Source organism: Rhamphochromis sp. 'chilingali', assembly GCF_963969265.1.
Source record: "Rhamphochromis sp. 'chilingali' genome assembly, chromosome: 10".
Lineage (NCBI taxonomy): Eukaryota > Metazoa > Chordata > Actinopteri > Cichliformes > Cichlidae > Rhamphochromis > Rhamphochromis sp. 'chilingali'.
This window is the reverse complement of record NC_137937.1, coordinates 27,709,088-27,726,678: the sequence shown is the minus strand read 5'-3', so window position 1 is coordinate 27,726,678 and position 17,591 is coordinate 27,709,088. Positions and strand designations below refer to the sequence as shown.

The window sequence follows — 17,591 nt, the reverse complement described above, 5'->3', positions numbered from 1 at the left end:
TATATATTATACATACATTATTATTACTATAATAACAAACATATTTACTTATTTTGTGGTGAGTAGGGGATATTTTCCAGACTAAGAAGACTTCTTAAGATTTCACCCCTTATATATGACCCATTTTCTGACAACACTTCAGAATAAAAAAAGAAATACCCCCTGTAATTTCTAATGTGTGTGAAATTGTGTTCTTCTTATTTCTATAGCATGTGGATTGAAATGCTACACATGCTTAAGATAAGATAAGATAAGATAAAACTTTATTAATCCCTCGGGTGGGTTCCTCTGGGAAATTCGGTTTCCAAAAGCACAGCACCGACAGAAGTTACAGAGCGTGAGCAGAATATTATATATATATATACACACACACATATATAAATACAGAGACATATATAAATAAAATATACGAAGGGGATGAATAGAATAAATAGGAATAAAAATAAAATTAAAAATACAAGTGAATTGCTTGAACACCAATCCTAATTCCTGCACAGAGACCACATCTTGTGGTTATGGCTTTGACCGTTGTTACACCGTCAGAGTACTGGGTGAGTTGTTATCTCATATCTGAAGCTCTGTCTAAAACTAAACACAAATGCTGAATGTCTGCTGGCTCCTGGTCACATCATGTTTTTTAAAGTTCTTTCTGAGAATTTTCCCCTCATGTCTTACAGCTCTTAATGCAGTTACAAAGGGCTGCCTGAACAGTGCAGCATGTGTTTGGCCTATGTCTTGCTGTGAAGCGGAGCTGTGTAACAGCGCTATTCCAACTGGTCCCAGTGCCATCCTGCTGCTGGTATCTTCAGCCATCCTCAAATTTCTTTTCTGAGACTGAGGAATGATGTTGTTTCCAAACTGCACATTTTGTACCAGCAGGGAAGAAATAAACAACTTTGAAGTGCTTAATATGAAATAAAACTATCAATGCTACTTTCATCGGCTGGGTTCTGGGTGTGACTTATCCAAATACTGTATTGCTTAAATGTAATGTTTTTGCTTCCATGCTGCACTTTTTTCTGACTCTATGAACGGTGCAATAACGCGACATAAAATTGTCACTGACATTTTGATATGTCATTCCAATTTAATCAGGGTCTGTCCTGTTCAAATATTTTATTTCTGGAATATTCACTTTTCCTAAAGCAAATAAAAATCCAAACAGAAAATATATTTAGACGTGTGTATTTGTGTTTGTTTGTGTGTGCATGTGTTTCTTATTTCTTTATTGGGAGTTTTTTTTGTTAATAATTCTTTATGTATTTTAAAAGGAATTTAGCACTGGTCAATCAACAGGCAGGTTAAGATGGGCTGATGTTCACAAGTTGAAGTGTTCTGGTTTCCTTGTTTATAATTTTATTTATTAGTTTAAATCCTATAAGCTAAATAAGTATTCTATTCGACAATTACTAGACTACTAGAATACCAGACTTTAAAGGAGCTATTTCCTTGTTGTTTTTAGAGAGAAAATGAAGGCATCTTTTTACACAGCTTTACTTATGAATCTGTGTCTTTCTCTCTTTTTTTTTTTTTTTTTTTTTAACAGAGAAGCTCTAAACAAGTTTTTAAGTTATAATTATGACTTACTTGCAGTCAAAAATATGCAAACACGATTAAAACCTCTGAAAGTTTATAGAGTGCCTGACACGCGGTGGCAAAACAGCTGTTACCTCGGATGGAAATGATGGCATTTTTTAAAGTAATGTTTGCAGAGGGACAAATATGCATTTGGGCTTGTATGAAGTTTGACAGATTGTTTCAGTTATCTGCTGCTCTAAAACACAAGACTGCCCCCTGGTGCCGCCTGCTTTCTGCTGTGCTGTTCTGTCTTCCAGACATAACCCAAGTAGAAGTGTGGTACACCTGAGCAGGCTGGGTTTACAAATCAGCCCGTCCAGATCTGCTTCCTCTCCTCCTAATCCTTTGTTTTTGTTTGTTTAACATGCATACAATCATTCAAACTGCTGACAGACACGTCATTGTTCATATTCGTTACTTGAAATCCGGCCCATGAGAAAAATGAAAAATGTTCAAAAAATACGACAAGTTTTGCAAAAACAACAGTTTACAATTCAGTCTTTTACTTTTTCAGGATGAAATAAACTTGAAATCAACTACAATACACGTTACAGAGGAGTTCCGGTGATGAAGAGTGTATAATTGTAAGATTTCACAGAGCAGAATGCATTGAGTAGAATATTTGGCGAAACCAGGAGGAGGCAGCAACGCTCCTGGAGCCGCCAACCTCTGCTAACCAAAGAGGAAGAAGAAGGCGCGCGTCATTTACGCGTCTGTGACCTCATCGTATGCGCTGCTATATTTTGAAAAGCTGGACACCGGCTGTCAAAGCTCTGCACTTTATTGTACAAGCAAATTCATTTTTATGCGACTTGTTATTATGGATCAAATGTAAGCGAACATTAAAGCATGCCAAAGTCTCTGAAAAAGTCCTGCACCACTCAGACCTCCATCAGCAGGTACTTCGGAGGACTGAGCAGCAGCAGCAGCTTTGCCTCCAACAAGCAGCGCGGGATTAACCCAAATCCTGCAGAGCAGCAACTTTCAAGAGGCAACGTGAGTTGAGCTTCACACGCACATATCAGACATGCTTCACTCAATGCTAATTACTGAAGTGCAGTTCATTTTTGTCCTCCAGCAGAAGCTTTCATCTGATGATGAATTGGAATTGCCAAGAAAACGAGTTAAGCCTTCTCCAAAGGACCAACAGGCGGAGGATGTGGAGTGTGAGCCTGCGTCCTGTCAGGGCATTAAAGGTGAGTGTTGACTTCAGACAGAAAAATATGCCATGATCTTCTAAACCCTCAATAAAGTCACTTATATCTGTCCAGTGCCCAGCAGCATCACAGTTCTCCAAACAACATGTGCACTGGTATAGATTGTGATGAGATAACTCTGCCCATAACGCATTTGTTTGGCCTCCAGTGCTACCCCTCGATGCACTAGTAGATGCACTTACGGTAAAATTTTAAAAATCCTTGGTGACTTCCTTCTTAAGTTACTGCATTCACAATATTTTCAGAAAGATTGAGGTAGCCGAGATTTGAACTTGTCCAACATTTTTAGTAGAAGCACGTGTGTTATAAATATCAGAATCCTACCTCGCCTCATACTCGTGTTATTGCATTCACAAATCCATTCACAAATCCAGCCTCTTACAGCTGAGGGGTAAAAAGTGAAGTTGTTGTTGATGTGACTGTAGTACTTGTCTTCTCTCTTCAGACACAAAGCTGACGCTGAGCCGAAAAGCAGGCAGCCTGTGCTCCTCCACATTGGAGAAGCTGAAAGGCTTCACCTGCGGGGCTGAGCCCAGTGTCGTCAGCAGCATCACCCGGGAAGAAACAGAGATGGCTGATGCAGGTCAGGAAAGCAGTGATTGGTCTCCTCGTTGTGCTACAGGTCAACCTGAAACTACACACAGACTGCAGCATGCAGAAAGGGAGCATGAAGGTGAAGAGGAGGATGATAAAGAAAAGGCAGATCTGGGGTTGGCTGCTGCAAAACAGGTATGCAAAAAGTAAAGTACCTGATAACACTGAAAAAGCAAGTGTGACTTTTTACATCGTAACAGATTTGATGTATTTTTATTTCTGCAGGGAGTTCACTTCTCTCAGTTTGCCAAGACAGGAGGAGGAAAATGTGCAGAGCTGGGTCCTCCATTGGACTGTAGCACCTCCTCCAGGCGTTCAAAGAGCATTTTCACCCCCCTTGAGCAGCAGGTGATCCAGCTGAAACAGCAGCATAAGGATGCTTTGTTGGCTGTGGAGTGTGGTTACAAGTACAGGTTCTTTGGAGAGGATGCAGAGGTGAGAACTAAAAAGCAGATGTGTTAGTGATGCATTTAGAGGGAGTTTAAATTTAAACTGTATAAAATATAAAAGACATATCTTATGTTTTAGATGATTCTCTTCTTTCAACACAGTGGCTCTCTGCACCTGATTTGTGTTTCACTGATCGCTGAAGGACGTTTTGTTTGTGAACAGATTGCTGCAAAGGAGCTGAACATCGTCTGTCATCTGGATCATAACTTCATGACGTGCAGCATCCCCACACACCGCCTGTTTGTTCATGTCAGACGGCTGGTGTCTCACGGACACAAGGTTTCTGGTTTATCTTTGACTTTATATGATTACTGTTTACTAATTGCAAGCTGTTTAGGCTCATGCTCTGCTGGCGTTTTTATTTGTTTGTTTTAATTTATAGGTTGGAGTGGTTAAACAGACAGAAACATCTGCGATCAAAGCGTCAGGGGCCAACAGAAATACTCTGTTCACTCGTCAGCTCAGCGCCCTGTACACCAAGTCCACTTTGGTGGGAGAGGGTATCCTTATAGATGATGAATGTGTGCATGTGTTCTCAAACAACTTTTTATTGTCACTCTTTGTTTGAAACAGTTTCCTTGACAGTTTTTTAAAAAAGATGTAAATCCGGTCTGCAGACTCGGGGATGTGGAGGAGGGGGGCTGTGATGATGTTGTGTCGGACCCTCCCGACAGTTTCCTGCTTTGTATTAGTGAGAATTGGGACAAACTGAAGAAGCAGCTCACTGTAGGCCTTGTGGTGAGTTTCATAAGTCAATCCATAAATCAGGCCTGGCCATTAGGCTGATTGTTCTTCAGTTATTCTGTGTATAAGAGATGAAAATCAAAAATTTAATTTAAAAGTAGGGTTACCCCTTGGCTTTTTGTTCAACACATATTAGGGGACTGTTGTGTATTATTTTAAAATAATTTAATGTTCACTGTTCAGTTTCTTTGCATGCTGATAGTGTAATAACACCACACACTCACGTGTAGTGAAGAAGAAATTGTAAAGAAATTAAATCTTGATTAATAGCTCACTTAAGACAAAAAGTTACTTTAATAAAATTTGAACATGCTTTGCCATTTTTCAGTTTATACAGTGTATAACTGTCAACTTGGAGCTGTAGCTGCACATCTTTGACATCATCTGATTCACAGCATGTGTTTGTGTCTGCAGGCAGTTCAGCCCAGCACCGGCGACGTGCTTCTGGACTGTTTTCCTGACGGTCCCTCTCGCTCTGAGCTGGAATGCCGTGTCCTTAAAATCAATCCTGTCGAAATCCTGGTGCCCTCCGACCTCTCAGAGCAAACCGAGAGACTCCTGCACAGCATTACGAATGCAAGGTAATATGCTGGGAAGACACTAGAGGGCAATATATACCAATATATTACTAAAACGTGCTGAAGCGCTGAGCTTATGTATGTGTTTACAAAGCTGTATCTGTTTGTGAGTTTGGTGTATTTCATTCTGCAGAATTAGGTTTAGGTTTCCCCGGGCAGGCAGACGGTTGTTTTATTTGAAACTCCTCAGGCTCAGTCTGGATGAGGAAATCAATGTCGGCTTGGTTCTCAGCACTCTGGATTTCACTGCAGGGATAAACAGGATCCAGCCGAGCCTTCTGTATTTTAAAAGATCATAGACATCATATGTCCCAATAAATGGTCATTTTATATCACTAGTTTTATTAAAAGAAAAAGACAGCAGTTACACACCTGCCTAGGGCTGCTCGATTATGGCAAAAATGATAATCACGATTATTTTCACTGAAATTGAGATCACGATTATTTGACGATGTTTATTTAACCCTTTAAGACCTACTATAGAACCAAGTCCACCAGAGCTTATATTATTTTTTTTACATGCTGTAGTGCCATTTTCAATACAACTGTTATAGCCCATATTTTAATAATATGTATGCATTAAGTGCATAGTAATTACATAAATTGCAAAAAAGTGCAATAAACTACAAAAAAAATTGAAAATTGCTTTTGTTTTTTTACATATATTTCTACTTGGAGAAGTTTAAGAGGTTTATCCCTCAAAACTTTAAATACAATAAAGTTGCAAAAAATAGTTTACAACAACAGGAAATTTATTTTGAGTGTCTTCATAGTTTTATTTTGGAGATACAGCAATTTTTATATACTGCAGGAAAAACAAAAAACAATCCTATGATGCAAATTTGCAAAGAAAACAGCATGTGCATCATTTCACTGTGGGAAGTGTTACGAACAGCTGATAGGAACGGCAAAGCGTGTTTCTGGAATATTATGCTTTTGTTCCTGCAAGCGCTTTTTATGCAGTTTTTGCAAAGCTATATGTGGAACGAAACCGTGACCGAGGACAAGCTGATGGCATCAGATGTAAGTACAACTCCTCCAGTTTCATATGCAAAACAAATTATTGCGCTAGCTTACACGGTTCAGGTTCTACAGGGATTTAAAAATAGTTACGCAAAACGGAGCGTGCTGCTCTGACCGGCTTTAAAGGGTTAACAATGACTTTAAAAAAATAATATAAAATAGTGTGCAACACCACTGAAGTTTTTGTTTTTTTTTAAACTCTTTTCAACCAACAGCAGTCACTCTCCAAATAACTTCTGCTTAGCTTTCCGAGCTTCCCTCGGGTCCTCTTAATCAGCGGTCTCCAACCTTTTTTGCGCCACGGACCAGTTTATGCCCGACAATATTTTCACGGACCGGCCTTTAAGGTGTCGCGGATAAATTAGGGAGGGGCTAATAATCGGCTCAGTCATTTTTAATGATCGTTGAAAGCCCAGATCGTAATCGTGATTAAAATTCGATTAATTGAGCAGCCCTACACCTGCCTACACATATTTAAAGTTCTTCCTCCAGTTCAGTCGTTTAAAAGATCAAGTTTCATAATGTGTTTTTTAATGGATTTTTTGTGTGTGTATAACTAACATGAGGCTTTGATGGTTGTAATCAGTTTAAACAAGTGCTTTACAGTTTTCCCTTTTCTCATTGGTAGGTTGGCTTCTTGTGAGATCAACACAATTTGGACTTTTCATCCACCAGAATTTAGTAGAAAAATACTCTTATAGACACATAAAGACCAACTTGAAACAGATGAAGACGCAAGTTAGCCTCAGAAAAGTTAACAGCATCAGGTTCGATTATTCCAGCGATTAGCTCATAAGGAGCATCAGAATGTCTTGAAGGTCTTGAGCTTCTCTTGAAAGCCTTAATTTATTGTCTGCAGGCTCTTGTATGAATCACAAGAACAAAAAAAGGAAAACTGAGTACATTTGTCCTTTTATTAATTGGCAGACCAACAGCACAAGCAGCAACGGTGACGCTGAGCTAAATGTAATCCATCAACCTGTTGCCTCCCATTGTGCTGCCATTCGACTCCTCTTTGCTGACAGTCTGGAGCCAGCATGTTCACACCAGTGGGGAGGAGATCCTCTGGAGGGAGCTTGTGATTGCATTATGCTGTGAAAATGAAACGAGATAGTGGGAGGGAGTGGAGTGGATTAGATTAGCAGAGGATGATTGGATAAATGGGAGAAATTTCTGCTACTTTCTTTTGTCTGACTCCTTGGCTGGGCAGATTTCTCATTACCTACTCTTTTATAATGCTAGAGACAATTTTCCTTCCTTTTTCACCACCCTCAGCTTGAATTTAATTCTAGACAATTTAGTTAATCTGTATTAATTTCTCTCTATTTCTCTTGGCTTCCTTTTTTCAGATGTCCATGTTGAGTGATTATAGTGAGACGGGCCTGTAAAGGCCAATTCAATTATTGTGTTTGAACAGCTCTGCTGTCTGGCAGTGTGTTTATCAGAGACAAGGCTCTTCTCAATTTTCAACTTATGACATAAAAGTAGAGTGCAGCTTTGTCTGTTAAGATAAGACAGATTTATTTCATTTAATGCATTTTTCTTCACTATCAATACTTCTCAGCCCATCACAGCTTTGCTTTTGACAAGTTCTCCAGTATATTCTTCTTTGCAGTTAATTGTCTCAGTTAAATTCATTAGACCAGAATAATTATACATAAATGCATAATTGATATTTTGATTATATCATGTTGCGGTTACAGTAAATACAGTAAAATACTAAGGCAAGGCCCACACTGGTGAGCAAGTTTAACTGGGTTTTCTTGGTGACAGTGTGTGTCTCTGGGGTGGGCTGATGAGATGGAACCCCTGGCAACAGGATTTGTGTCTATAGAGCAGCTGATAATGAGTCCCTTTGAGGTTGGTTGTAGCTAGGTGAAGTATTAGCTTGCTTTATTCACGCAGAGCCTAAAGTCATGAGTCATGAGTCTGGATCAGAGCAGTGACGCTGATTGAAGCGGCTAAAATGCTCAATGTCAGACGAGCATAAATGTTCTCACTATTTGAAAGATTTTAAGTTTAAGTGCTTGGCTGCTGGTAAGATCACAGTCATGTTTTAGAAGGGGTCCAAACAAGCAGACGTACACTGTGCATTTTTAAAAGTGTGTATGTCCATTTCAGTGGCTGCTCTCAGAGCTTTGGATTCACTTTGCAGTAATAGATTCTAGAGATGTACCGATCCGATATTACGTATCGGTCCGATACTGACGTAAATCACTGGCTCGGATATCGGAGAGAAATAAGAAATGTAATCCGATCCATTAAATATCAAAAAAGCACCTCACAAAATTTGTAGCCTGGGTACCAAACTGGCATTTTATCTCCGAGGAAGTTATCCCAGAGAGAAGTAAAGCAAGTGTGTAAGTTCATCTCTGAATGTTTGTAAAGCATTCCCGCATTAAGCTTAACAACTATTATATGGAGCGACTGCCTCTTCTCTCTCCCTCCCTCTCCTGCTGCTACTGCAATCATGAAACTGATTAATGATCAGCTGATCGGCTTTTCTGTGGCGAGTCCGTCTCTCTTCTTTGTTTTTGGATCACTTTGCACCAGAAAGAGGAAACCAGCGGCTGAACAACAGCAGAACGTTTAAGCTTGATAAGCTGTTGTTAGATTTTTTATTTAACATTACTTTCTACACCAGGATCTTTTTCTATGTAGCTGACGGCTGGTAACTGTGCAGGGGCGGATCTAGCAAAGTTTAGCCAGGGGGGCCAATAGGGCATGAACGGGGAAAAGGGGGCACAAAGACATACTTTTCTTTCTTATTATCATTTAAAATGTGTAGCTTTTAATAAATAATTATCTGAATCGTACATCCAAAGTTTTAATCTTATGTAAAATGTATAGAAGTCCATTACTGCATAGAGTAACTGTTAAGTCTAATATACCCTAGTAAGCTATAGTACTTTTTCCTTTGGGAAGGTACGATCTGTGCAGTCTGCAGTTCTGTAGAAGAAAGATGTTGAATCTATTTAATTATTCTTGAAAAATAATTTATCCATCCATCCATTTTCATCCGCTTTGTCCGGGGCCGGGTCGCGGGGGCAGCAGCCTAAGCAAAGAGGCCCAGACCTCCCTCTCCCCAGCCACCTCCTCCAGCTTATCCGGGGGAATACCAAGGCGTTCCCAGGCAAGCCGAGAGATATAATCTCTCCAGCGTGTCCTGGGTCTGCCCCGGGGCCTCCTCCCGGTGGGACATGCCTGGAACACCTCGCCCAGGAGGCGCCCAGGGGGCATCCTTGTCAGATGCCCGAACCACCTCAGCTGGCTCCTTTCGATGTGGAGCAGCAGCTGCTCTACTCTGAGCCCCTCCCGGATGGCCGAACTTCTCACCCTATCTCTAAGGGAGAGGCCAGCCACCCTTCGGAGGAAGCTCATTTCTGCCGCTTGTATCCGCGATCTCGTTCTTTCGGTCACTACCCACAGCTCGTGGCCATAGGTGAGGCCAAGCCAAAAATTATTTATTTCTGTGCATTTTTTTTCACACTGCATCAAATTAAAGTTGATTACGTCGATTAAGTATCATAGGGTGGGGGTGGTTCCCTATTTTTTTTTTGCTGGGAGTTTGCAACCCTATTAGTTTGGTTGCTTAATATTTCTTCTAAGTACTCTTTAAAATACCAGAATAGGGAGGATGGTGCAGGTTTAAGTTTATTAGACTGATCAGTATTGCTATTACTATGAAATATTTTGGGTGCAGTGTATTTTTTACATACAGGTATAACAGAATAGCTTTAGTATTGTTGTTTATTTAAACTTGAGTATGAACTTATACAAAATGCAGCAAGATATCAAAAGTTTTATTGATTAAAAAACACACTATATCGGATTCATATCGGTATCGGCAGATATCCAAATTTATGATATCGGTATCGGACATAAAAAAGTGGTATCGTGCCATCTCTAATAAGATACTAATCTGAAAACTTTAATCTGCATGCTATGCATTTTAACCTCTGATCTGTTGGTTGTAACCTTCTGCTTTTCTGATTTTCATTGATTTTTCACCATCACTGCAAACTTGGCATTACCACAAGGCATATTTTACCAGTTTTTTTGCTGTGGTGTCAGGATGGTTTTGATGACTTTGTTAGGTTTTCCTCCGTAGTGTCAGAGTTGGGATTTCAAACCCTAACTCTTTTTGTCTGCGTGAAGTGTCTTTAGGAAAGATGCTAAACCCCAGGCTGCCCCTTATGCTGCCAGTGGGGTGTGCTTGAGAAGTGTCCATTTACCATCTGCTGCTATTATATGCTGCTTACACAATACTGTGCAAGTTGTAGTCCCAGTATCAAAAGTAGCATTTTTTTTCTCGTACAGTACATAAACAGGGTTTTCTGTGAGCTGATGGTACCTACAGTATAATTTGTCTACACTAGTGGCTCTACAAACAGCAGTGTAATTTTGACCTGGAATATTTCAGGATTATTGGATATTTTATGATGAAACCCTAATATAATCTTTCACACCCCAGAAGATCAGTCCTAAAGACTCTGATGATCTGTTAACCTTTTAGCCAGGAGCCCATAAACTTGATTTTTGGTGTTTTTGAGTTAAATTCCTCAACAACTGTGCATTGTTAATACACCAGTAGACTAAATCTAAACAAAGTTACCAGATCTAAAGAGTGTAGCCAATGTGGAAGTGCTTTACACCTCAATTCTTTCTAATGGCCAGCAGGGAGTGACTTCTCCAGTTGAATAGTTAACAGTTTAGTTTCTTGTGCCCTATGTTGACACTTTCCTGACGTGTTTTAGCTATGATCTCAATCAACAGGGTTTGCTGCTAGCCAGCTGCTAATGTTTCAGTTGTTATGCCCATCTTTTATATACAGTCTCTGTATGACACACAGATATTCATAGTCCCTCAGATAATGAATCATAATCACTTCGATGATTTTCTGACCTTTTCTTTTGCACTATAACCACATCAAAATGTTAACTAGTTTAGTAAATGAGTTTTTTACGTTGTTGACCTGGTTTAAAAATAATAGAATGTTGACGTTTTTTCAACTATATATCAACCTCAGAACGTTATTATTTACACTTTTGGCATAGGGGTATCAAGCCTATTTTAATTCGTGCACCACATCCAAGAGATACATTATGAAAATGGTCATATTTATGGATTCATCCACAAATATATGTTAACAGCCTAACATATTTTAAGATAAAAAGTGCAGTTTCGGTAATATATCATTGTTTTCCATATTCACTCAGACTTTTATTGTTACAAAGAAAAGTTGCTGTTGTAAATGAAAGAAACTGCTCTGTTTGTATGGCTTTTAGCTTTAACACTCTTGTTCAGATGTGGTAACACACATAGTTAATGACTTTACCCATAAGAACTGGCAATAATGCTTATGAAATTACCAGTTTGGACAACCACTCTTTAGCAGATTTATTCTTTACAACTTGGGACACAAAACTTATAAATACAGCCATCTTTATCTGCACACATTTTCATTTGAGCCCATGCAGCAGACTCTACTGGCACCTTCAGGCTGTATATTTGACATCCTTTGTTTAGTTCAAAATGATAAGAGCTGCTGTGCTGGCTGCAGACTCTTTCTATTGTTTAGATGAAATGAAATCCGATCCAATCAAAGCTCTCTGTAATTTAGATATCAGCTGAGTCGAGACGAGTTATGAAGAAGTCAAACCCCCAGTTGTTTGTTTCTTTAGTTTCCTACAACCCATCTTCACCTTGGTGGGTCCTGTTAGGGATTCTGCAGAGATGCAACGCTGCACTCTCATCCGAATCGATACCTGCAGTTGTCGCTTTTCTTGTAAATCTCAAAATATTTTTTGATTTAAAAAAAAAAAAAAAGGTTAAGGCTGTGAGTTGTACATTATGTCGTCTATTGATCATTTTACATAATTCTTACTCCCAGTCCAAACAGTAGCTGAAGTGAAATATGATGAAGTAAGTAAGTGTGTGTGTGTGTGTGTGTGTGTATGTGTGGGCATTAGTCCAGAGCCACGTGTTTGCCTTGGTTGCCCTGGCAACAACTGTGCAGACAAAGTAACAGAGTCCTTGAAAGCAGCAGTGCCAAAAGAGTGAATATAGCAAAACGGAGATCCTCCGACGGATCTCCGTTTTGCATCGAGGAAATGCAGTGAAAATGTGTTCAGGTGTGTGTGACTGAGGTTTGCATTTCTGTGTATAGACTCTAGTTAAACAAAAGGATGGCTGGAACATGCAGTCCAGCTATGTGAATGTTTTTCTCTCAGAGGAAGATGTTCTTGAAGTCTTGAGCCTCCTTGTATTTCTTTATACTTTTCCAAAGAGCCAGACTTTCTTATAATTTATTAAAGTGGTCTTGAGCTATAGTTCTCCAGCCTCTCTGAAGGGCTTTCAAAGTTTTTCTTTGGACTTGACTTTCTCTCATTTTCAAATTAGTTCTTGAAGTTGACCATTTTCAGGGAATGTTTTTCTTGATTGTTCAGCCACTTAACACCAACTAATGACTCAAAAGCAAAAATTAAAGTCACCAAACTCGATGGATGAAACAGTTGTGCCTACGCATAACAATATACCGAAGAACCTTTTTGACCCTTCAGCTGATCCATCTACTATTGACTGGAATCGTCATCATAAATGGGCTCAATGGCTGTTAAGGAGCCATTCTTAAAGAAGGGAATTAGGGAGAAAAGGCTGAGCTATGCCAAATTATAGAAGGACTGGACTTACAACTACTGCAACAGGTCTTATGAACCCAAATCTTCATCGATATGCACAGAGATGGCAAAGAGAGACATGTAACAATTAGTGTCTGCAGCAAACTGTAAAACACGGTGGAGGTGTGGTTTAGGGATGCATTTCAACCAGTAGTGCTGGGAATCTTGTCAAAATTGTTGACATATATGGACAGAAAAACACACAATTGAACAGTATCAGTCTGGGATTGGCCTCCCCAGAGTTCTACTTCATTAGTAAACAGTGATTATCTCAAAATAGAGCAAAACAAAGGGCAGCTAGCATCCAAAGAAAAGCTTTGAATCTCCTTTGAGAAGCTTGGAGAACGATTCCTGAAGACTGCTTAAAGAAATTACACGCAAGCTTGCCTTAGAGAGCTCAGGCTATGTTGAAGAATAAAGGGGGTTCATACCAAATATTGAATTTCAACCTCATAATTGTTTAGACTTTGTGTACTGTGTTTCCATTTATGTTTGTACCTGTATCAATAAATCACTGCCCGTGTTTCTCATTTCTTAAGAGAAATGTTAAATAATAGTAGTTCAAGACTGTTGCACACAGTATTGTATATATTCTTTATCTCTGTATCTGTACAGTCACTAATCTCTGATATTAATGCTGTTGTGTTGTTATAAATAAATAAAGTTTGTGATTGTTTTCCTTCAGCGCTCAGGCTGACGACAGAGTCAGAGTAGAGAGGAGGGACAGCGCTGAGTTTGAGTTTGCCTCGGCAATGAACACAGTCACCTCGTTCTACTGTCACATCCAGGCGAAAGGTGTGTATGCTTGTGTCACTGCAATGCTTTTATTTTTCCTGTTACACTATGATCGCCTCAGTTACTCACATCCTGTCATTGAGAGCACAGTAGATGTGTCTGAGGAGTGGGCTCATGACTCATGGCTGTGTGTTGATGTTGCATGTTTTTATGTGTGTGTCCTCCAGGCTCTCGCTCTCTGTCGAGCGTCGCGTCCCTGGAGAGCCCAGTGATCAGCTGTCTGGGGCCGCTCATCCAGTACCTTCAAGAATTCAACTTGGAGCGAGTTCTTAGAAGTGAAAGGTACATGAAAACAAACATTCAGCAACATAGCCTGCGACTGTATTCATCCATTGTTTCCACTGAGCAGACAAAAATATAATTTTCAGGTTTTAAAATTCTGTTATCAATAGTTTTTTGTAGTTTTAAAGCAAAAATTCTTAAGCTAACATTCGTTGGCTTCCATTTTGCCAGCTTTGGTTCTTTTCTTCGACTTTCGACCAATCAAGACAAGATATTTGGATATGTCACTGTAGAATCTGGGAACGTGTTGTGGATATTTTTTTTGGTTCTGTTCTTTGACATTTCAGATAGATACTGAAAGATCAATCGATACATTAATCTATACTGAAAATGATTGTTATTTCCTTCCCTGGTTCTGGCATTTCCTAGGGATTAACAGGTTACGTGTAACAAAAAGAATGACAGTATTGTTTTATTTTAAATCTTATTTTACATTTGATGTGAACACCAGTGTTTATACGCCAGGAAAGGGAAAATAATATCTTGTATTACTTTAATCCCTGTAATAGAAACAAAATGTCATCATGCTATATTTTTATATGAGTTTGTACTTCCTGCAGCTCCTTCCGGCGTCTGACCTGCGAGTCGGAGATTATGACTCTGAGCGCTGGCACTCTCCGAAATCTAGAAATACTCAACAATCAGGTAAATATTCACATCTGAGCTGGAAGTCTTCACCACTGATTAAACATAACAAAGGGTGATGGCTGTCTCTATGATAAATGGTTTGCACTGCACCGTACAGTATAGTCCTCTGGTGTGTAGTAATCGGTAAACGGAAACATCTGCACCAGATTTTCGTCTGGCAGGTTCAGCTATTTGAATCGCATTGGCCATCAGCATTACACAGCGTGTAAACGTTTCCCTTTCAAAGCAATGTTGTTGGTAGTATATTTTAAAATGTTTTGATCAAACCTTTACATTGTTAGCTTAGTAATCGCATTGCAATTGGCTATCATTACACCAGGCAAAGTCAAAATTTGAAACTTGTGTGTCTTTTGCTTTGACGCTCCATTTAAATCAGTCTGTAGTTGTTATGTCTGCTGTGCAAGTTTGACTCACAACCAAGCCTCAACACCACTGCTATAGCTATTGAATAACAATACACTGCTCAAAAAGGAGCTGTAGGAACTGCCAGCATAGTCTCAGCACATGAGGCAGGGTGTTGTAAGGCCCCAGGATTTAACCCGGGACCTACTGCACCAACATAAAGTCTGACAATGGGGCCAAGGATTTCATACTGAAACTTAATGGCTGTTAGGATACCATTGCTTAACCTGTAGAAGTCTGTGTCCCTCCATGGACATGACCAGCACTGACCTATCACCGGTCATCCTGAGCGATGTTATAACATTTACCACAGCTTCTCAATACCAATCGGGTTCCACGGTGCTGGGCAGTGAGTCACTCCCCCATTCTCTTGAGATTGTGCTGTGAGACACAGCAGACCTTCTGGCAATGACATGTATTGAAATTTAATTGACTTGATGCTACACACGTAAAATGTTTTTTTTTATACTTTTCTTAAACAACAAGATGTGATGAACATTTCCTGGATTTGGCTCATGAAACAAAAACTATACCTGATTTAAATTTGATCAATCATTGTCCCATTGTCTGACTGGAACTACTGGTCTTTTTAGATTGGTGCTTACAAATCCTGTTTTGTCGCCTTGCTTTTGCCTGATTTTCATTTAAGAGAAATTGAGGTGAGGTCTAGATTGTGGTGATTGGTAAAAATAAAAAATCTATTTCCTGTGTGCGGGTGCATGATAGCTCTCCAAAGGAATAGACTTCACTGAATCCTATTGCTCACCAAATGGTACAATATTGACAGTCTAACCAATGAATATGGGGGTTGTAGGAGCAAACTTAGCAAGTTCAGAGGATGCTTTGTCTGTGCTTGAACCCTTTTTGATTGAAAACCTCTAAAAACTGGTCTGTTTTAGAGACCCAGCTATGATCTTTCAAATGAAAGGAAGACCACTTGAAAAAGCACCCCCCCCCCCCCAACACACACACACACACACACACACACACACACACACACACACACACACACACACACACACACACACACACACACACACACACACAACAACAAAAAAGAAAAAAATAAACGGATCTTTGCTGTTCACTCAAGTTTGAGATCCAAGGTGTAACTGCAAGTGGAAGTTGATATAAGAACTCAAACCAGCGTTCCTCCCTGTCCAGGATGTGTACATCCTCATCATTGAAAAAGTGTCCACTGGCCTGTAGGTGTAAATAGACTGTGGAGTCCTGGCCTGAAGAGTTAGCTCTTCTGTGTTGCTTTACTTGAATCAACCTTTTTGTTACTCTGAGCTTTAATCACAGCTGCACATGGTCATCTGGCAGGTGTGTTGATACGTCCCAGATTTAACGACTGAAAAATCTTTTTAAGGCTATTGAGATTGTTGTTAGAAAATTAAAGATCTACAGTCAGTTATAGTTACACAAACTGTAAAAAAAAATGAATGGATAGTTAAGTTGAACTGACATTTCAGCCATAACAAAAAGTCTCGTTCGGTTTACTTGTGTGTGGGTGACGACTCAAAGGTTCAGCTTGACTCTGCTGCTACGGCATTTGCGTCACGTGTCACATATGGAGTTCAAGATCAGCTCAAGCCTCCTACCATGTCTGCTAGTGGCTTACACCATTTGTTCACCTCATATTTCCTTCTCCTTACTATTTTTTTTTCTTAGAATATGTTGGCAACCATTAACGTACATTTAAGCTTTTTTATGTGTGCTCTTTCCATCACAGACAGATGGTAGTGTGAAAGGAAGTCTGTTGTGGGTGTTGGACCACACTCGCACTCCGTTTGGAAGGAGACTAATGAGGAAGTGGGTGAGCCAGCCCCTTACAGACCTGCAGTGAGTATAGAATACACTCTGACACGTGATGGAGCATGATTGTCAATACCGATTCAGCTTCAGTGTCCGTTCTTATCATTTAGTTTTTCAGTGCTTCAAACTTTATTTCCATGCAGCTTGGTCTGCGTTGTGAGGCTCTCTGGATCACAGAACCACAGTGAAGGACTCTGAGGCAGCACTAATGCCACTTTCATGTCACATGTGATAACTGGCTCATATTAGAACGATGCCTGTGATAATCATTTTCAGGCACTGTGGCTCAGTGGTTAATACTGTTGCCACACACCAAGAGGGGTCACAGGCTTCACATTTCTCCAATTGTTCTGTGTGTTTCCTCCAGTAGCTCCAGTTTATCCTGCCATCAGACACATGCTGGGTTAATTTTTCTGTCTCTGTGTCTCTGGCCAGGACACAGGCTTACAGCTAGAATCGGTCCCTGGGCATTGCACACAGGCTGCTCACTGTTTCACTTATTAGGATGGGTTAAATGCTGGCAGTAAATTTCCTTATTGGATTTAACAAAGAATGATATATAATAGTATATAATCATCTCATAAGTATGGTTTTAATTACCTGACATGAGATAGATGTGAGATTTTCAGGCACATTTGCATCTCCCCCCCAAAAATATATGATTTTCCTCTTGAGGATTACATGACACATGACGAACGGGTCTTGAATCTTGAATCTCCTGAGCTCTTTCCCCCATTAATGCTACCCTGACATTTAACAACCTCCCATGTACGCTTGATGAC

The 17,591-nt window shown here is 39.8% G+C and overlaps 1 protein-coding gene across 2 annotated transcripts in view; it reads left to right on the top strand.

Moving 5' to 3' along the window:
* The first annotated feature begins 2,278 nt into the window (after positions 1–2,278).
* The window catches only part of msh3 (mutS homolog 3 (E. coli)), a 53,907-nt gene continuing 38,594 nt past the window's right edge, over positions 2,279–17,591 (top strand). Inside the window, exons 1-12 of one of the 2 annotated variants that reach the window (XM_080895159.1) lie at positions 2,279–2,574; positions 2,660–2,774; positions 3,241–3,524; positions 3,615–3,824; positions 4,002–4,118; positions 4,222–4,339; positions 4,438–4,577; positions 4,998–5,164; positions 13,550–13,659; positions 13,827–13,941; positions 14,502–14,586; positions 16,727–16,836. In XM_080895159.1, coding sequence (XP_080751285.1) covers positions 2,428–2,574; positions 2,660–2,774; positions 3,241–3,524; positions 3,615–3,824; positions 4,002–4,118; positions 4,222–4,339; positions 4,438–4,577; positions 4,998–5,164; positions 13,550–13,659; positions 13,827–13,941; positions 14,502–14,586; positions 16,727–16,836 — 1,718 coding nt within the window. In that variant the 5' untranslated portion in view covers positions 2,279–2,427. Of the gene's footprint in view, positions 2,575–2,656; positions 2,775–3,240; positions 3,525–3,614; positions 3,825–4,001; positions 4,119–4,221; positions 4,340–4,437; positions 4,578–4,997; positions 5,165–13,549; positions 13,660–13,826; positions 13,942–14,501; positions 14,587–16,726; positions 16,837–17,591 lie in introns of both variants that reach the window. The other variant, XM_080895158.1, reaches the window with a different exon arrangement.